The sequence below is a fragment of the Pyrgilauda ruficollis genome, unplaced genomic scaffold, assembly GCF_017590135.1.
Source record: "Pyrgilauda ruficollis isolate IOZ18807 unplaced genomic scaffold, ASM1759013v1 scaffold35, whole genome shotgun sequence".
Classification (NCBI taxonomy): Eukaryota; Metazoa; Chordata; class Aves; order Passeriformes; family Passeridae; genus Pyrgilauda; species Pyrgilauda ruficollis.
This window is the reverse complement of record NW_024524934.1, coordinates 4,904,653-4,926,717: the sequence shown is the minus strand read 5'-3', so window position 1 is coordinate 4,926,717 and position 22,065 is coordinate 4,904,653. Positions and strand designations below refer to the sequence as shown.

The 22,065-nt window shown below is 40.4% G+C and overlaps 1 protein-coding gene across 5 annotated transcripts in view; it reads right to left on the bottom strand.

The window, feature by feature from the left end:
• Positions 1–22,065, bottom strand: part of HIVEP1 (HIVEP zinc finger 1) — a 119,867-nt gene that overhangs the window by 40,432 nt on the left and 57,370 nt on the right. For all 5 annotated transcript variants that reach the window (XM_041475363.1, XM_041475359.1, XM_041475360.1 and 2 more), the window contains one exon: positions 10,663–10,716. In XM_041475363.1, coding sequence (XP_041331297.1) covers positions 10,663–10,716 — 54 coding nt within the window. The remainder of the gene's footprint in view (positions 1–10,662; positions 10,717–22,065) is intronic.

The following is a 22,065-nucleotide window of genomic DNA, read 5'->3' as shown; positions in this document are numbered from 1 at the left end:
GCTCACCACACAGGCTATGGTTAATGCCTAACTATACACATGAAATGGCAATGTATGAAGATTCAGCAAGGGCATATACTACAGAATTTTAAACATCCTGAAAAAAAATTTAAAACATTTGCTAAATTAAGTAGCCCTATGGCATTCCTGTACTGGCTCTGCATTACAGCCCTTTAGCAGCTCTATATTCCTAATCTACACAGAACTCTTCATATTAATCTAAGAAAAGTAACCACATTTTAAGTGCTGTTAAGATAAAGCACATTGACTATGAGTAAGTGGCCAGACAATGCTATGATAACTGACATCACCAGCAATCACAGCCGGAGAAGCTCTTACTTCCCCGGCACTCCAAGACAAGCAAAAAGACAGGATGCCTCCCAAAAGGCATATTAATGAGCTCCCAGTCAAAGACAAAGCAGAAACCAGTTCCACCTAATGATGCGTGTGAAAATAAAAGCCACTTAAATATAAATAGTTAAAGAAACTACACTTCCAGAAATTAACTAAAACAGCTCAGGGACATCCAGAAATTTTCCTTGAGTGTCAGGAAGTCAACAGTTTCACAACTGAAGTACCTGTTTGTAATTTAAGGATATCCAGTTGTTACTGGAAAGTCAGGATTTAGCTAGCAAATCATTAGAACAATTTCCACCTCTAACACCGCTGAAGAAGAAAGGCCATGAAAACAGAATGATTGACAGGCTCATGAAATAGCAGCCAGTTTAAGGGTTTTCAGCAGAGACCAACTGCTACATGGTCAGATGAGACACTGAATACAAAACATCCAAACATGAGTCTGGGGAGAAAAAACAGAAATGAAAGGAACAAGATGTTAACTAAACCATCCCTGCACATAATGAAATGATGTTCAAACAGAACAAGCTCCTTAGTCACATTCTCTGCATTTCTTTAACATAATCATCCCTTTGAAAAGCAGGGATCAAATGGAGCAATTTCCATACTGCCTGTAGCAACTCACCAGGAATGAAGAGTAGGAAAGAGCTCACACCTAACAACCTTATTTAAAGACAGAGAAAGGACTAGGAGGTTTGGCATAGAGAGTAGGAAAAGTCCCACACAGCAGGTCTTTCTTTTGGGATTAAATGGTGCTGTGAACACGAAAGAAGTAGAGTAAAAGTCCATTTGACTGAAATCTAGATGTGAGAATGTCCTAACCAAGGAATATCCAGATTGTGGTTTTGTCATGCTGCAGGTGGAAATGATGATCTCCTCAGGGTAGGTTTGCTTCAGCATGAGTGGGAAGCCCCCAGTTCTAAGACGTCCAAGTTACTCAGAGTCCTTCCCACAGCCTCACCTGCCCTTTATCCATAAATGTGCACAGTTTCTCTTTTTGCCCTCTCACACATCCATACGTTCAAGGAGATTCCTAGGAAAGGCTCCATGCAGGTCAGCCCATAAGCATACAGTTACCAGAGTGGTACATTTCATCCAACTCATCACTCATCCTTTTATATATTATATTTCCCTTCCGAAGCAGACCAAGGAAACTAACAACCCCCTGAGCTAAAGGAGTATCAGGAAAATATGAAAAAATCCCACTCATTACTCATATGCAAGGCAGACTGCAAGGAAGCTAACAAGTAAAAACCTTGCATTTCCACAACTGGCTTGCTCCCAGTTCACATCAGCTAAAATTAGCACCCTATTGAATTCACTACACGCGTGTGTGTAGGTATGCTCTCAAATTAGCCAGTTTGTTAGCTCAGCATCCTCCCACCACAAAAATGAGCTTGTTCTGGCCTCAGATTCTATGAAGTTGAAAGAAATCCTTCTATTCATTAAAGCAGGACTAATCTCAAAATTTTGCTGTGTCTGAAAACATAGCCACCAATTTAACAATGTACTGTACAGTGGATTTGGAACAGATATTTTCCATTTACTATCAGGAAGATGCTTTTCCAATGATTGTTTTACAATGCTAGTTTGTAAAATGTCCCTTTGAAAATTATACTCACAGGTTAGAATCTCTTTTGCTGAACTGTCACTCAGAAAATTTGCCATATTTGTCAGAAGAAGTCAAAATACTATCACTTTAATATCCCATTAATGTTTTAACCAAGTTCTCATAATAGCTCCAAAGGATGAAATTTTCAGTTTAAAACTGTAAATCTGTTTGTCTGCCTGTCAAAACAACACCAGCTCTTGCTATGTCTAGCACCAGCAGTGGATATACTGAGCAGATTTCATCTGCTAGTTGTCTAAACTAAATGTACTAACAGAAGAAAACTAAAATAGAAATAACAGATACAGACATTGACTCACAATGCAGGAGGTCTACAGGAGCCAGAAAGCTTCCATGGGTTAAGCCCATATTCTAATGCCTCTCAGAGCACAGAACACTTAAACATCTGCATTTTTATCAGTTTGTCCCCAATGGCTAAGTGGGGACATTAAAATGTACTTAACCATTGAAGACAAGAGCAAAGAAAAATGAGGTTAAATGATATCAGAGACTATTTCTGTTCCTGCAGAAGTCAGGAGAGTTTTCTCACTGTTCTTTGTGGGCACAAACTCCTGTATTGAATATGCCTGAAAACAGAAGGGACCTTTCAAGTTGTCACTGTTGTTACTAGCAGCATGCAATGTTCCTTCAATGTGAAAACATCAGAGATTTTAAGAATAGATGTGACTTTATGAAAATGTGAGATCTTGTACAACATGAGCTATAGACATGAATAGTCCTGCATTAAGCCAATCATAGATGTCTGAGCTGATATAAATATTTTAGGAAGACATTTCAATCTTGAATTAAAACCTTATATATTATCTTGAATTAAAGCCTTATACACAGAGAACAATTTAAATAAACTGCCTCTCAGACAGATTTGTTGACATATTTAAATGCAGATACAAATACTTGATGAAATCAGGTATCAGGAAAATGCACAAGTGAATTGCTTGAAACCTCACTACTAAGTGGTAGTTTTGAACACTTGGAAAGTATGTCAAAAAAATTAAAAAAGCTAATCCTCTCACCAGCATTAAGTAACAAACATGACACTACTGTAATTTGCAATTTTTGAAGATTATATACTTTCATTTAGAATGACTGTATTTCTAGCCCATAGGGTTGCTGAAGATAAGGATGAGAAGATGAAAAGAATCAAATGAAACTCTGGATTTTGGTTATATACCTTGCCCAAAAAGTAAGGCAGTTTCCTACAAATATAAAATGGAAAGAAAATGTTTTTGACTAATGATACGGCAAGGTACCACACAGCAGCAAAGAATCCAGAGAGCTCCTGTGCCTGCAAACCTCCTGGAAAAATTCAAGGAAACATCTGAGGAGGATGATGTCACACTAAGCTAGTAAATCAAAACACGTAAATTGTTTAGCATCCCATTTCCAGATTTTTGTCTGATACCTCCCCTTCTCACTCCACTTCCTATTTCCCACAAGTGAAAGAATACAGTATTGACTGCAGCTGTCTGGCTGGGTTCAAGGCCAGGTTTGGTGAACCTTTGAGCAACCCAGTCTAGTGAAAGGTGTTTCTGCCCATGACAGGGGGCTTGGAAGAGGCTAGAGCGAGATGACCTTTAAGGTCCCTTCCAACCCAAACCATTCTATGATTTCTGTGATGGCCTAGGGAGCAGGGCACATCACCAGCATGCAGTGCTCCCACCTGTTTTTTTGGAGAGGTGTAGTGGCAGAAGGCAGGAATGGGAGTGCTTGTGAGGAGGGGAGAGGAGGGAAGGTACTTGGCTGCTGCTTTGGGGCCAGATGGTGGGCTGGTGAGAGTCATCTGTAGGCTGGGACATGACAACACAAAAACAGCAGCAATCTTTAAGGTAAGACACATGCAATGCTTTGTTGATCTAAGCAGAATGCTGGTATGTTTATAATAATTGATTTCAAACTCCCTCTATGATTTTGTCAACAACATACATTCATGTTACAAGAGGGATGATAAAGCAGGGAGGGTTTGGAAAAACTCTCAAGATACAAAATATGTCTACCATGAATCTGCAGCAGAACATATACTTGTGAACTAACATCTCATGCTCACATTTATAAAGACAAATCTTCTCACTCAAATTACAGTGCTGTTCAGTTTACTAGAAAAATAACATTCCAGTTAAAAAAACAGCAGATGGGCAAACAAGGTAAAGGGCATTTAATTTTGGTTGCCTCTCTTCCATGCCAACACACTGCTTTGAAGGGACTGCAAGTGTGGGAGGGGAACATATGTGCATGTGGATTGTGCATCTCAGAGAGTACTTGGTGGTGAACGCAATCTCTCCCTCCTTTCCTCTTTCTACGCACGACAGCTCAAAGGTCCGCTCACTCCAGGGGTGGTTCCACACAACTATACCAAGACTGAAGGAAGCAAATGGAGAGTCATGTTCTGCACGCAGTGACTACAGAGCCACTCCACCAAACACTGCTTCAACCTTTAGGCTTCAGATCAGCACCCACTGAAAATGACAATGATGATGGAGGCTTCAGGCAGCTCCATGACAGAGGCTGGAAATAAAGGTGTACTTCAAGAGCATCCAGAATTTGCTTGGACCGTGCTGGAGTCCAAACCAGGGCTTTGAATGGTTCTGTTGAGGTGGTTTCTCATGAGCACTGACAGAACTTCTGGCCATTTGAACAATCCCTGATCAAGTCAAGCAAAACTCTTGAACCAGCCAACAATGTTTTTGTATCTCAAGATAAACGTGAAGAGGCTCTACTAATATCAAACCATAGGACTCTGGAAAGAGATCTGGTCTGGGTGAAATTCTGGTACTGTCTCAGGCACAAACTGCGGTACCTCTGAAAAGGAATGCTATCATCAAGACAGATCTGCCACAACTGGCCTCTGGAGTAAGTGAGAGCAACTTAGAAATTCAACTTCACAGACTAGAAAGTGAACAGCTATGCTGAGGATCTGAAACTGATGACACAGAAGATTGAACAGCTTAGTATTTAAATTCCTGCATCTCCAGCTGAAGGCAAGAAACTGAAAAAGGTCTTTAAGGAATGTGGAAAGGACGAGTGAGAGAAACTATAGCAACATGACTGATTGGCAAATGACAGACCAAAATAGGTGCTAAATAGACGTTAGCACAGACCCTTTAATTCAAGTGAGTACTCCAAAATGAGTACTCACTATAAGAACTGGCAAACTGCAAGGGACCAACATAATGCACTCATCTTAAACTTAAGTAACAGCTTATTCCTTTATGCTATTTATGGCATTGCCTTTTCTGGGGGTGAGACTAGGTGTGCTGCAACAAATTGAGCCACAGCAACATGGATCCTCCTCGTTCATGCTATGGAGCACAGACCTTGAAGGAAAGGTGTTATTCAAGATGTAACTATTCCCATGCTTTGAGTGAATAAAGTCAGCTGCAATTGTTGAGGTGACATGTGATACAAATCCTCAAATCCAAAAGAAAAACAAAAGGTTTTTCCTTGAAGCTAGACATAGAGATACCTTTCTGTGAAGAAATCAGGAGAAGAGACTGGCAGATGCCTGCATACCCTTAAGAAGGTCTGGAAGTATGAGCTCAGGATGGATTTGTTATACCCTATACAGCCTGCAGAGACAATCAGTAACTTGTTTAAAATTTTACTTATTGAATAGGTACAGACAGTACACTAATCTCTCCCTTTCCTGCATGTGCTAATTATGGCTGGGATAGAGTTAAATTTCTTCACAGAGGCTCAACACAGGAGCTGTGTTGTGGATTTGTGCTGCACAGAGGGTTGGTAACACAGGGATGTTTCCATTACTCCTGACCAGGGTTGCACTGTGTCAGGGCCTTTGCTGCTCCTCACACCACCCCACCAGCGAGTGGGCTGGGGGTGCACAAGGAGCTGGGAGGTGACACAGCCAGGACAGCTGACCCCAGCTGACCCAGGGGATATTCCAGACCATATGGCATCATGCTCAGCATATAAAGCTGGGGAAAAAGCAGGAAATGAGGTGGACAGGAAGAATGATGTAATTTGTCACTGGACAAATGGCAGGACCACTGTTCTCCAGTAGATGGAAGAACATTTGCCTGCTGATAGGAAGTGGCAAATGAGTTATTAGTTTTGCTTTGCTTGAGTTCCTTCTGCGTTACCTATTAAACTGTCTTTATCTCCATCCAATTTTCTCACTTTTACTATTGTGATTCCCTCCCCCATCCCACTGTGGGGGAGTGAGCGAGTGGCTGTGTGGGGCTTAGTTGCCAGCTGGAGTTAAACCTTGATACTGCAGAAAGTCAAAAACTTGATCAAACAATAAGCAGCAGCATATTCAGAGAGATGAATTCACACCTGACAAACAACTAGGACAGCCTGCAAGTCTAAACTCCAATGAGTCTGATGAACACATGCACGTCTCCAGTCCATCGCAGACCACCCTATAGTCTGAGGACACAACAATAGCCATGAATGAGAAGGAGAACCAAGAAATCCATCTTTATCTTACCTAGAAATTTACCATTGACCCTTTTGGCTGTGACACAGCAAGAAGCAGTTACCTGAAATGATGGAGTCCAAACAGCCCAAGAGACCCCAGGACTGGTAGGCAATACAGAGTATATGTCTGTATTGCCTACCAATGAGATGAGATGGTCCTTTTGGAAACCTTTCATCCATTTTCTGGCAAATCTTGGTGCTGCTAAAATTTGTCACCAACTTGAGTGTTTTGAATGTTCCCTGAACATCCAAAAGCAGAGAGAAATTTAGGTGGCAGTCAGCACGGCTGACACCAAGTATGGAGACATACAAGTTAGTTCCACTAGTCCTAAGGAATGCAATGGCAGTGTTGGTAGCGCTGATGTACCTAGAACCCAGAGTGCTGGGACAGGCAAAGAACTGCTGCAATGGTTAAAGCAGGAAACAAAATGCTTACAGCACTTCAGAGGCTGGACTGCCTCTGAGGATGATCAATTCAAAGATGCCTCTGTGGTGATCACAATCTGACAGAACTTGACTTGTCTGGAAGGGATAAGACAGAGAGACACCCTTGGAATGGCTTTCTTAGGAGGATGGCCACTGGCAGATCAAAGATAAAGCAGCAGCATTCAGCTGAATGCTTTCCAGCCCACAATATTCACTGAGTCCCAGACCACAGAAAACTTCAACGGCATTCTCAAGGAGAGATTTCGTGTAGTTCAAGCTCACCATCCCTTCCAGACTTTAAAGAACACCATGTGGAGCAAAACTTTCTCTATCACATTAATTAAACCCTGTACATGTGTCAGAAGACAAAATTCAGCCCCAAAATAGGGGCACACCCAGGATATAAAAGAGCATTGGGAGATAGCAGCAAAAATAAAGAGAAACACATTTTCTCCTCCCGAAAATTCAGAGTGGCAACTGCGCAGCAGAGAAAAAATAAAACAACGTGAGAATTAGCCACCTTCCACACCCACTGAGCAGGAAGCTGAGCACAGCCCCTAACGAACATGTTTCTGGTCTCAAGTAGTTATTTGAATCAAGGCCATTTGAATAATTTGTGAACTATCACTTCAAAAAACAAAAAAGCAGATGCAACTTTATACTAAATAACTAAAGTACAAACTTGAAAACTATGTCTGCCCATTTACTGCCTCATTTGTGCTTGAGTCCTACTCCAATTTGCACTTAATTGCTAATGGCAAAATGAGGTGTTGAATACATGCATTTCTGTAGTCAATTAAATTCAGCTTAAATCCCAAATATGTATAAAATTACGACTGATCAGTGCACAAAGCTACTCAGCAGAAACTCAGCACGAATAAATTTATGAAAAACTCCTCCCCACAAATACGTTGTGCCACTGACAGCTCCTTTGACAGAGCAACACTTAACTTATGATAAATTCCACAAAATTACATTTCTTAATCATTTCAGATAGGAAATAAACAAATCTAAAGTGATCTAGATGAACTGAAAACCAAAATAAATTAACCAAAAGGAAAAATATACAGTCATACTTCACACAAATCTGTATACACAGGACTGTGATTTAGAATAACTTATGTGAATATGTGCATATTTTTGTTTACTTGCTTAGCTCAAAACATGTATTTTCTTTTTTTTTAGCAGCCTTCAGAGTCTAAAGCTTCAAATAAATAATTTTGTTTACTTCATATTACCAAGAATGTGATCTATTCAGGCATTTAAGAAACTAAAAAAGTCCCACAGTGGCAGAGGACAGTTTCAATTTGAAAAGAGTAACTTTATTACCTCAGTTATTTCTGTATCAGTTTTCAATGTAAAACTTTATTTTTCAATTTCCAGCCATAAGAATTTAGGCTAGAAGCCAAAAATAAAGTTAAATCTCTCTTTGATTCTGAGATGCATGAAAGCTGAGTGCTACCACCACATAAACGTTTATAACCCCATTCCTTTCAGAGCACATTGCTAAGTTTACCCTAGAGAATTTATCTTCCTTTATGCAAAAAATGTAACTGGGCCACACGTGAGAACAAATGCCTAAAAGCAGAGGTTAGTTTGTCTTTAGCTTGAACACATCCATCACAAAAAATCATCCAGAGCAGTATTAATTTTGTGAAACCAACAGCAACAAGAACAGACAGCTATACCTTACGTGCCAAGTTTTTCATATTTGGATGACAATACCACTTATCTATGACACACTAAATAGAAATACATATGAAATACTTAATAGCAGGTCTGGTTTGTTTAAAAGTCTCTGCAAACATTTGAAGGTCCGCTACCTAGCCACTTATGTTTTATCTCTTCCACCTTTTACAAATACATAGAGCAGTCCTGGTACTCATATGAGACAGTTTATAATAAACATCCTGAAATATGAAACCAGCTACAACTTTGGAGAGAAAAAAGCTGAGGAAAATATGGACAAGATTTATAAAATCGTGAAGGCAGTGGATAAGGTGAGTGTAGAACTGTCATTTAACGATTCACAGTGCTTGAGCTAGGGCTGTTTCCTGTTGAAAATGGAAGGAAAATTGGAAATTGAGGAGAAAAGATAAAATCTTGTATTTTTAATGTCATTGCTAGTGAACTACTGCAACTTGCTGCCAGAGAATGTTGGGTGCAAGTAGCATTTAATCAACTGTACTCATAGATAACAGCTCCATGAATGTCTAGATAATAAAGGGATGAGTCAGACATCCCTAAATTCAATGTGTGTGGATTTCACAAGGGGAAGATGCTAAACAAAGTGGCCAGGCTTATGTGGTGTCCTTAAAGTGGGCCAGAGAGACCCTGGTGAGATCCACTTGGGTATGTCTTCTGCTCTCTTATCTTTAAAAAGTTTTGAAGTTCATTGTTTTGAAAGATAATAAACCTTCCAGGACAGAGCATCAACAATTTACAACACTGTTCACAGATGTGTCACAGGCCAGATGGGCAGCTCATCACCACTGAAAGGTGAATGCCTACCCAGAAAAAGCCAAAGCACTGACATCAGATGCTAGAAAATATCTCATCTGCTAAATCCAGCAGCTCAAGAGAAGTGAGGCTGCTGCTGCTCCATGCCTCCAGGTCCAACCAGTAGCAAGGCTGAAAATGTTTTCCCAAGAGGGACATATACACAAATCAAACACCGCTTCCCCGCCCCCCCCCCCCATACATATGTACATATATATGGCTGGATGTACAGATCCTGGACAGACACTCTGAGCACTCCTACCTCATCCTGCTCCTTGATCTGGCTAAGCAAGGCAAAGGTCCACTAATGGAAATATTTCTATGCATTCAAGGTGGATCTCACCAGCAGCTTGCCTCAGCCACCCCTGGATCCCAGACTCCTCAGTTGCTGCACCCGGACATATCAGCCCTCAGGTTGCAGCCCGACTCCAGTTGCTGGTACAGAGCATTACACAACCCCCGGTCTGCATCCCCTAATGCGTCCCACACCCCCAGCTAGCAACACTTAGTCCAAAAAAGTGAACTGCAGAGTTGTTCCCCAACTCCACATGGTGACAGTTTCACTCCTGAACACAGGCTGGGGCTCTGCAGACACAGACCTGAGAGGAGACTGGGCAGGATCACTCTTTCTCTGAGTCCTTAACCTGGGTTTCTTCCTGCCGCTTTGCTCCTCTAGGCTGTGGAGATGACCTCTCATGCCTGTCCCATGATGGGCCCAGTAGTAACCTGGCAAAGTTCTGTTTGGGCTTCCCACTCTGTGTCCGGGCATCCCCATGGTATGCTGATGAGATTTATCACACAACCAAAGATGTATCACTGCAGTCAGCCATTCTTGAAATGCAACGACTTTGCACCAGCTTTCTAAGCTCTAACACACAGATTAAATCTGCCACAGGTCATCTGTTTCTTAAAATAAGCTGCGATGATCAATCCCTTTCCTCAGCATCTTGCTGGAAATCATCACGTATTGCTTACCATAAACCGAGTATGGTTGTTAATGATTAGGTAAATCACATAATGAACGAAGAGTTAGCACAGGCTGTGGTCAGCAATGTGCATGTCCCTGATGCTACAGCTTCAGCAATCTCATCAAGGTCAAGGCAGCTACCTGAGTGGTTAAAACAAAGCCTTTGTGTCTCAGCTGAAGTGGGACATTACAGATACAGCCCCTGATCGGCAGACAGACATGCCTGCGGCCTCATCCAGTGCCCAGCCCAGCCAAGTCTTTTCACTGACACAGGAAGGCATTGGACCAACTTCTAGGATCACAATAATTTTATCTACTTTCTATTTTATTTTTTGGGGGTTGTTATTACCTCTCTGTTGGTCTTCTGTTCCATTAAGTTGTTTTTGTGCTTCTTCGATTTTGTCTGCAAGAAAGAGAGGTCACTATTAAAATACATATATAAAAAAGGCAAGATTGTAGTAAGTCATTTACTGAAATCAGTCTTGAAATATCTGTTTATATTTAGGAGTGATATCATTCATGTGTAACTATGTGGTACATTATGAGTAATACAACCATATAAAATTTTATCATGTTTTACCAGAGAGGCTATTGACATGTTAAATCACATGGAACCACCAAAAGAAAAGCACTGGCATTGGATCTGCAGTTAACAGCTAATCCCACTGTAGCTTCCTACCATCTATTATAATGTGCACAGTCAAGGGACTCTTTGGAATAGGTATTATGGTGCATTACAGAGTGTTTTAATACATTTTTGAAAAATGCTGTTAGAGCAAGTCAATGTTGCATTAAACAAAGTGAGAAGAACAGCAAACAGAATTTGCTAAGTGAAGCAATGGAGCCAATCGTCTCACATGGGAGCCCAGGGGGTGAGTGGCAGCCCCCACCTTATTTCTTTGTGAAACGACCAGAAATTCCCACATGCACAGAGCAGGAGCAAAAGGAGGCCCTGAGTCTTTACTCCTAGTCTGTCTTTGCATTCACCTGCTGCCCCTCAGACACACTGGTGATGGAAGAAGAGTTGTGCTTCACCTGCTTTTGCACAGAAGGAAAGGGGGGGGGGGGTCTTTGTTCTGCGTGTGTGCATGTTCACATGTGCAGAGCAAGAAGCAAGAAAAAGTGCAACTGGAGTGAATAAAAATTTGAGACTGATCTTTTGATAGCAAACAGTCCTCTGAGTAGCTTCAGGATACAAGGTTGTGCTGGTGAGAAGCAGCAGCACTGGGAGAGGCTGAGCTCTCTCTCTTGGTGTTCTAGCACCAAACTATGGCCTGACTGACCAAGATTTGAGCTTGGAACATGGCTTTCAGATGTAAACGGTCATTTTCTAAAATACCTGTGAAAACCCTTTCTCCTTGTATTTTTTTTTCTTCTTTTCCCCTGGTGGGGTCAGTTTTTATTGAACTAAATTGAAAGAACAGAATGTAACTGGATTCATCATAAATCTCTCGGACTCTATTGGTGCAACTCAAGAAATGCCAGACTTCATGGCTGCCATACACAGGAGGAGGACAACAGCTCTGCAAAGCCCTCGCCTCTTTCTTTGCAAGCATGGAGGCTTTACTCAGTCTGACTTTTGCTCAACCTTGCTATACAACACAAGGTTTCAAAAACTGGTTCTTTCTTCAACATAATTCTTAAAAAGTGGGTTTAAATGACTTCTCTATTATTTATCAGCTGAATCACTGAAGCATGTTGGAGCCATTTATTCACAGTTTAAGTCTGATATGGTTTCTCGATTCTTTCCTCTACAGAACCAAATAATTATAACTGAATCAAACCCTTCTTGTAGCTTTTAAGACTGAATTTTGTTGACCTCACTCTCGTTCTGCATTTCTGTTTTTCAGAACAAGCACCAGGTTTCCTTTCTCATTAAAGCTCAGTAATTTCTGTGTTGTACATTGTCCCAGACAATGAACCAGAACATCTCACAAGGGTGCTAACTGAGCAGACTCCCAAAGCTTCGAAAGAAAGAAAGAAAGAAAGAAAGAAAGAAAGAAAGAAAGAAAGAAAGAAAGAAAGAAAGAAAGAAAGAAAGAAAGAAAGAAAGAAAGAAACCACGGGAATTTGAAAAGCCAAACCTTTTCCTTCTTCCCCTGGAGTTAGTGAGACACACATACATATTTAACGGAAAGTTTTATCACATTTTCTTTTACACTGACTTACTGGCTGCTGAAGACCAACACAACTCAAAAAGAGCACAATCCTTCACAATCTCTTTACCAAGCCAGTTATGTAGGCTTACTTTAAACACAGAAGATTCAATATTTAATGCTTTCCTGGATTAAATACTACAGCTGAAATACTAAATGTATTCATACAATTTTTTTGTATAGAAAGGGATGTAAATAACCATTTCCAACAAAAAACGGAGGAAATGTAAACAAAGCGTCTTTTATATACATGTGCCACTAATACGCTCAGAGCAAAACGTATCTAGCAATCTTACACGGTTTTTCCACAGACTGTTGCTTTATAGAAAGGTGATGGAATAAGCAATTTACAAAGTTGCAGGACAGCCGATAAAATACATGAACACACAGGGAAAAAAAAAAAATCAACAGATTACCCATGTAAACAGAGCTGTAGGTTTTAGCAAAAGGCAACACAAAATCACATCTATAGTTTGGCTCTCAAACTCACTTTCCTTATGTTAGAGATATATTTAATGCACAATATATGGTGTTTCTGTTCTCAGAGTAAATGTTTTGTCAACAAAACTTACATCTAAGTACATAGACAACTGCAGTTTTATTACTAAAATTATTATCTGCATATTTCACATAAATGCTACAAGAAATATATGCATTTAAATTCACAATCATCCTACTTTTTAGAGAAAAATTACTTAAGTATTTCGGAATCACGCTACATGAGATTGCCAGAAAGATTAAAGGCTTTGATCTCCTTAACTGAATACTCTGTCTCTCTTATTGGAAAAAAAACAAATAACTCCTATCAGTAATTCCCAACCATTCCTTTGTCAGACTGTAATCCCAAACAAAGAACCACAGATAACAGAAATAATAGCTAGGTAAACAGGTGACTGGTACACAGCCAGAAAGTTTCCTACACTTCCTGCCTCTCCTGACACATTTCCCCAAGGAGTTATTTCTGCTGTGTGTATTTCTTCATACCTATGGCAGTATCTCTGTGCAGAACAGTTTTGAACATTCCAAACACTGAAAAATCTTGGTGTCGGTGCTGGAAACCTAAAGCAGTGATCTGGACTGTAAATGAGACATGGGTATTAACATCAGTTTGGGGCTAAATGTTTTGTTAGGGCCTACATCCTCCTGATGGCCAGCATCACACGCTACCTGCTCTGGCTATTGCACCAAGGCATGTCTAAACCATCGTACAAAATCTGTGGCAGCTGCTTCCCACCCTGCTGCATTTTACAGCTACAGACCCTACACAGGCAATTGCCTGACAGACCGCTGTGTTTTGGGCTGGAGGGAAGAATGGGGTTATCCCTAAGGGCCATGGAGCAGGTGGCAAGAGCAGGCTTAGAGCCAAGTACCCCAGCACACCAAAAGGCAGCCTCCCCAGATCTTCTGCCAACTCGCACGTACACCAGCAATAACTTGCTAACAAGTTTATATTATCCAGTCATCTCCTTCTCTTGTATGCCATTAAATTAGCTGTATGTCAAACATCTTAAGGAAAATTATTTCAGACAACATACCACGTTCTGTCATAATTATATTATAGGTGCTCTAATGGTACCTACCTTTGAAAATGCTTTATAAGCAAAAACATACCACACAAAAAATCATCTGTAAAGCCCCGGAGGAACTGAAAACCAAGAAGTCCTCTATTTAATTGCAAATAATAGTATCCAATCCAATAATTATTTGGCCTAATATTATTTCTGAATTAAACCTGGGATACTGTGTAACCTGAACATTTTACAAAGGAAACATTTCCTTATCAATGAAATATGATCTATTTCTACTAGGATAAGAGAAAACCATTTAACTAATGGGAATTTCTAATACATGGTAGGTATAGCACTCTCTTCATTTCCCCTAAGTGCCAGAATAGTACATATCTTGACATTTTATTGTAAGACCTATCCCAATGGCCCCAACCTCCTGGAGCAGCATGCATCTAGAAGCAAATGACAGTGACAGACACACTCTCATTGAAGATGGGACACTCCACACCAAGCACTTATTAGAGGGCAAAATGTGGTGGTGCAATGAAAGGGGAAATCATCATATGCATCACTGTAGAGAATGGAGATTCTGTGTGACAACACTGCAACGAGCCACAGAGCCAGCTCTTGGCCATCCCAGGCAGGTGCATGCCACAAAAATGCAAATCACAAGTAGCATCATGTAATATTTTTATTTATACATTACAGATATAAATTATATATACACACACACCTGCATATGCGTAAAAGAAAATGAAACAACGTGCACAATGGCTTTTCTTACTCCAGCATGAAAACTTTTCACATTATTCTCCACCACAGCTCTCCCAGCAGGTATCTGCTGTGTGGAAATATCATCAAATTCCTTGAGGTTTTAAATATGTAATATAACTGTGCTTTTTAGGAATGCAAGGAAGGAGACTGGCGTGCAGTAAAATATGCTTCTTGTTTTACACACCTCCTGCTGTTATAGATCATTACAAGGATACCAACAGTCTGAATTAGATATGATGACACTGTGGTGGGGTTTTAAATGAAAAAATAAACCAGATTTTTCAACAGCTTTACAGTCTCTATTTTTGGTCTTCACTGAGAGATATAACCTCACAGATTTTAATTAATTCATAAATAAAATGTAATTTACAGGGTTTTTTTCCTCCAAGAGATTATCCCATTAATGTATAAAACCTTGAATATGTCTAGTATTCTATGTATCACATATGCGTTATGTATCAGATATGCAAATGATCAAATTTTCTGAGAGATTTTAAAGGCCTTACTTATATGGTGAGTTAAGGAAAATAAAGGTTTATTAATTTCAGCAGGGAAAGCAGGAATACTGAAAAGTGTGAGGTTGGCAAAGTATAAAACCAGTAACTTATGACAGCAATTTAAGCTGGAGCACGTTATATTTTCTAGTAGAGTGTTTGTGGGTTTGGGTTGTTTCATCTCTTTTTTTTTCCACTGACAAATGTCCCCATAGCAGCATAATGAGATGACTTTGTCCTGTTGAACAAGTCACCCTGCCCCATACAATGACAGCACACAGAGGAATTAAGTCACTGAGGAAGACCTACTTTTAAGCCTCCAGGAAAGCTTACAAGGGAGTGGTTGGTGTAAGTTCATGAGGCTTTTGCAAAGCACCCAAACAGGAGGATTTTTTTATTGCACATATTTGCATGTGTCTGTATGACTGTAAATAGGGGGATTTTTTGGCTTCTTATTTAAAAGGTACAATTGCTGCTCTGAAACAATAAGTGTTTTGTTGTGTTTGGTTTTTTAATCACAAATACTCTGTTTATGGGTAAGTGGAAAATTACCAGATTTAGACCATTTTCGATGCTGAGAACATCAAAACTTTTAAAAACACAAGCTTATACCTTGCCTGAAAGGCTAGAGTTATATCTTCAAGTATTTAACCAAAACAACAGGAAGGAAAATATCAGCATATTTTTTCCCTTCAGTTAAAGACAAGAACAATTCTCAGGCCTTAGGCCTGAGTCATCCTAAAAATACCTCCTGCAAAACAGCTTCAGATGGCAGCAGATTTTCTTCTTGCTTTCTCATAAATTGCACTCTCTCTTACCTTGCTGCATCAGAAGACATTTGAAAAGTAATTTAGAAAATCACTTTGCATTGGTTTTAAGATGGACACAAAGAAAGATGTCACTTCAATTATTTTTTCTTGCACTGATCATCTAGATCAGGGGCAGAAAAGACAATCAAAGTAACAAAATATGCTTCAGCTGAAGTACATTAATGCAACCAGTCTGTATGCACTGGGCAGTATTACTGAAAACAACTGTCAGTGTTTTTATCTGGGGGGGAGAAGGGTGTGCACAGCTTAAGAAAAACACTGATGAAGGTACAAAATGCTGCATTTTCCACCACTACTTCAATTCAGACAGCAAGTGAAAAGAAGCTGAGTCCCTGCATGAAAATCTCCGTCTTCAGACTATTGAAACCCGCCAGGCTCATGTGCAAGTAACAAAGTGCTTCACATTTTGTTGGATGAGAAGTGTGCCTGAAAGCATTTATTATTAAATAAATTAAAAAAAAAACAAATTAAAAAAAAAATACCCTGAGCACCAGACAGGTGATGCAGAATGGCAGATCTTATGGTACACAAACCATAGAATGGTTTGGGTTGAAAAGAGCCCTTAGAGATCATTTAATTCCAGCCCCAGGCAAAGACACTTTCCACTAAAACACTCAAAGCCCCAGCCAGCCTTGAACATCTCCAGGGCTCAGATTTGACACGGAGGACCTGAGCCCAGCCCCACATCCCATCTGAGCCATTTCACACCTCCCCCAGAGGGAAGACCCTCTGCTGCTCGAAGCAGCAGTGTCCATGCAGTGCAAGCAGGGCAGGAAGGGCAGCCACATGAAGCCAATGAACGCCGCAAAGATGATGCAAGCTTGGAGCATTTCCCAGATGGCAGGTTCCCTTGGCACGGGAGGCAGTGTTTAATCCCAAGGCACCCTGCCTGCAGCTGTGGGTACCCACCTGGGACTGGGGAGCATGCAGAAGCGCCCACGCTCCACTGCAAGGGGGCTGTGATGCTTGTCTTTCCCTTTTGCTAGGAGGAGGAAAGACTCTTTACAACCTGCTAAAACAAGAACGCCGTAGTCCTAATGTGTTTTGGTTAACTGAGATGAATCCCAAGACTTCCTTTAACCAGCTCATTAAGGAAAAAAAAAGAAAAAAAACCCTAACCCAAAACCCCAGAGTCTTGTCTGTACAAGGAGCCCATTAGGTTAATTGGGAGGTGGTGCAGCCGGTGGGATGCTGCCTCTTGGGGAGCACAGATGCTCGGCAGGCCCCTGCATGTCCCCACACTGCAGGAGAGCCTCCAAACCTGAAACCCAACCAGCCAAGCCAGGGTCCCGACTGCACCGTGGGCACGGCAGCTCTGTCCCTCTGTGCTGAAGGAGGGGACCCTGCACCCAGCGGCGCAAGGGCTGGCAGACACAGGCATCTGAGGACGCCTTTGATGGCCCCAAGTTTCCACCACAGCCCTCCTGCCACAAAGCGAACACCTTCAAAACTGGCAGAGAGCAGCAAGAAGGCACTGCACGAAACCCACTGGACGAGGCACTCTTCTCACTCAGATTTAAATCTACTTTTAATTAGAAACCACTCTTCTGTCCTCATACACTTCCCTTTTCCAGTTTAATGAGGAACACTCAAGATTAAAAGGAAGAGATCGGATGAGGAAAGACAGTCTTTTCATCTTTATAATTTCATACTGTGGGAACTTGACACTTTCTGGCATACGGTTTGTTTTGTGGTTTCTCCTTCCCAGTTGGGGCTTAGAGAATCACAGCACCACAGCTTAGTGAGCTGCCAAATGCTGAACCTGATAACTGATAGCATGGATGTCCCTAGCCTATCAAAAATGCAAGGTAAAACACATTAAATGTCAAGTTTGTCCAGTACTACTGGATCTGAAGATTGTTTGTACTGCTGTAAGAGAGAGGGTAAAAAAGACCTCTTAAAAATTATGTAAATTCAAAACTCTTAACAATTAGTAGGGTGATGCAGCAGCAGTCATCCTATTAAGAGCTATAAACTACCTTTGTAAACATCTAAAATGAGACTTTAAACAATTTAAAATGTTCCACTAGTCCTTATAACCTTGACTAATGAGCTGCTTGATCAGTTTTTCAGAAAAATTTGATGCATTTTCATTTTAATGTCAACTTTGAATGCTCATCATACTCCCTGCCATATAGAATTATTTGCATTTAAAAATGAAGAACTCATGACAGATACTTTATATAACCCTGCTGAAAACAGAAAATTATAATCTTCCTTTTATTATTCTTCATTTTAAGAAAAAAAGAGGCTTGTATATTTTAAAGTACAATCTATAATCTCCAGTTTAAATCTGTATCAGCAAAGATCTGCTGTACTGTATATACAATAAAACAGTCAATGCAAAGGCTGTATATAAATTAAATACATAAAGGTTTTATCCTTGCCATCACATATATTACTTTTCATTACATATATGGTAAGGGCTCCTGATGAGGTTGGCAAGGTGTATGTGCATAAATTATATAAGCACTTTACATATGAACCCAAACTCTGTCCCTGTGCCATTTATTTGTTATTGGGGAGCTTTCAATCTTGTGTTTGTTTGTTTGTTTCCATGACTTGAATTTTTATTGTGAGGCTTCTAACTCATTAAAAACTGAGCACAGGAGGGGGTGGGGAGGAAGAGAATTTTTGGATGACTGTTGCTTTACAGAAGGATATAGCAAACAGCGAGGCACCTGTGGGGAGAGGCACAGTAGCTGCCAAGCATAAAATTTCAGAGGTGTAGGTAAAGTATCTTCAGAAATACCTCCTGCCTGGCACCTTCTCAGCCTGCGTAAGCCAACACGCAAGGGCGGCACTTGCCAGGGCTAGTTCCTTTTCCACCTGCCCCACAAAGCCAGGTGATCCTGCATCCTGTGTGTGCTTCTGAGAGCACCCAGCTGAGTCGCCAGAGATAATTCCTTTACACATTGTCTCCCTCCGGTACCGAATTACAAGCACAAGTGCTGATTACATTCCATTTGCATAGCTCCTAATTAGCCATCTAGCACAATAATTACCCCATCGCTATGCTGATCCTAGGGCATTGTTCTATCCCACTGCCAAATTTCAGCTGCCTACCTAGGACAGGGTGATTATTATCACTAAAATCTGCATAATAATTACTTAACAGCCTCTAGGGTATTCACTGTTCACAAGTTTTGGCTTTCTGGGTGCTTTTTCTATACCTAACCCAATATCAGTGTTAGAAGATAAAATATTAAAGCCATGAGTTGCTCTAGTTCACCACTTTGTCCAAGCTGCAGCTAGGAGCATCTTTATATCTTCTGCACTGAGACAGGTTCCCTCCCTTGGCAGGTTTACTGGCCTATGATCTGTTGTCCCCAAATTGGAAAAAGGTGTGGTTTGCAATCATACATATATATTTTATTTTTTTTAAGTCTCACACAGGAATTAAATAAGTGCCAGTGAAATAACTGAAATCATTAAAAAATGCAACGAACCCAACTGACAGCTTTTTTACTCACTGGAAACATAAAAATATGTGGAGCCCAAAAGATTTCGTTAAATTCTGTATTTTCTCAAATGCAGATCCTAAACCAAAGCAACAAATAGTGGAGCCAGCCACTCCCCAGCCAAACAGGGGAAAAAGTTTCCATGCATCTATCTGATACTCCAAAAGCACTTGTTCTCAGCTGCATGGCTGGTGAAGGAGGGCTTGCTCAACACAAAAAGGCACAAAACTGGTTCAACAGGTAGAACAACACCAAGAGTTGGCATTTCATCACCTGAGACAACAGTGTAGAGGCTTTCTGCAAGTTCTCTGAGGGGTCAAACTTCTCTGTAATTTCTTCTATTTCAGGACTTCCTCAAACACTACAGAGTTTACAAGGCAGACATCAGGTAAATAGATTCATTCAGCACAAGGAACATACAGCACCAACAACCCTGTTTAAGCAGAGATTAATTTTCTTAAGATTAGCATATATCGTTAAAAATTATCTCTTTACTGAGATTCTAAAGTGTCTATAGAAATGGTTTAAAATATGAGATTTCGATACTGAAGTTCTTACAATTACCTGATATTAAGATGGACAATAAATAGTACTGCTAGCTAAGGAAAAATGAGGTTTTTGATGACTAACATGAAACCAAGACAAATTGAAAGCCCACAAGACAAGCCAGAAGTCCAGCCCAACATCTTGGCTCCAACAGAAGTTGACAGCATAAGTTGATGGAAAAGCAGAAGAGTAAGTTGCATATTCTGAATCTAAGCAGCTCTGAAGTGAGCCCCAGGAGCTGTTTTTGAACTTCATGGGTCCCACAGATTATTCCTACATTAGTTTCTCCAAGTATTATTTGAATCCATGGGAGCTTTTCGTACTGAATCCCTGTAAGCTTTCACATCTTTCTTCACATGGCCTCATCTACTTGAGTAATTTCTTACACAAGAACTGTTCAACAGACTTATGACCTCTGGCAGCTTTTGCAGTGCTATTTTATCCTCTTTGGAGGTGGAAGTGAAGAAGGAAAAGACAATTAGAAGGAAGACATCAGAATCGATCCCACTGTTAGAGAGGAAGGCACACCACAGAGGCTACCATGACAGATATGTTTTTCTGTACTACTGCCATAAATATTCCTAATGCTTTATTTGCTTTTTGACAGCTAGCAGGTATACAGCTGACTTTGCCACACAAATACATGACCCCCAGCTCTCATGCCCAAGTGTTAACAAGCAACACAATTTGAATGAAAAGTTTAAATAATTTTCCTGTGGACATCACATTTATCTGCCCTGAATTTCATTTGTCATTTTTGCAATTTGGTTGCACAGCAACCTAATGTCATTTTGAAATCCTTTGCAATTTCATTTGCATCTTCATCTTCACCTCCCTTGATAACTTCAATCAAATCAGAAACACTGTCACTTCACTATTCCTGCTCTTTTCCCGGATCACTCAAGCGAATGGGAATTGACAGTGGCTATTTCTATTAACTGTAAAACAGCAGGCAATGTTTGTCTGCTAAGGAGCAAGTATTGACTGCAAAATGTGTAAATATTAGCCTCTCAGTAAATTTACACACAAGGGATTTTTCTGCTGGGGTATGTTGGGGGAGTTCACTTGGTATTGTGTCTTCTTTAAAACTCTGCCCTTATTTCCAACCTGCTTTTAAAATCCAGCCTGCCCAAACAGTGTCATCCCTTCACCATGTACAGCCCAAAGTACAAAGCACCTCTGGGTTGCTAGCTCCAGCCATCCTGCCCACTCCTTCCTCACCAGCTCCTGCCTGTGCTGGAGCATCTTCATGTAATACCACAACAACTGGACTGACTCTGACGCACAGCTTGAGCCTTTTCTGCACTGAAGGGCAGCTGCCTTTTTATGCTATGCGGTAAATCCCCTTCCAACAGGGCTCCAAAATCACACCTTTGAATTCAAAATCACTCTTTTAGCATGACTGAACGTTAAATGCAAAGTAAAAGTTTTTCATTAACTTGACTAAGGTATCTCATTTTTTGCTTACTTGTTTCTCCAAGAACTTAGTAAGTCTTAATGTCAGTCTAACATATGAACTGTCATAATAGCATCAGTGAGTCTTAGTGCTCACTGAAAAAACCAAAAAACCTAAAAATCCACAATTCACTTGCTATACTAGACCTTGCTCTACAGACTTTGTAAGCTTATTTTTCCGTAGTAATTTTCTACTTTTGCCCTGAATTTTATATGCCAAATAAAATGTTACTAGCTACGCCTTTAAAGTGAAAAAACATCAGAAACCGAAAAATTGTATCAGAAACAGAAAAATTATAAAATGCAAAACACCTTTGAAAAGATAGTCAATACAAGCTGATGTAGAACTAGGTGTACCTGAAACACAAAACTTTAGCAAAGGCACAAAGATACGATATTTTTCATGTTAACAATGTGCTGCAGCCACAAACAGGGGCTTAGTTACTTTAAGAGGCTTACAAACCAAACAACCCTAGGCAGTTCATGTTCTTGTCTCTGGGAAAATCATAAATTGGTGGTAATAAATAT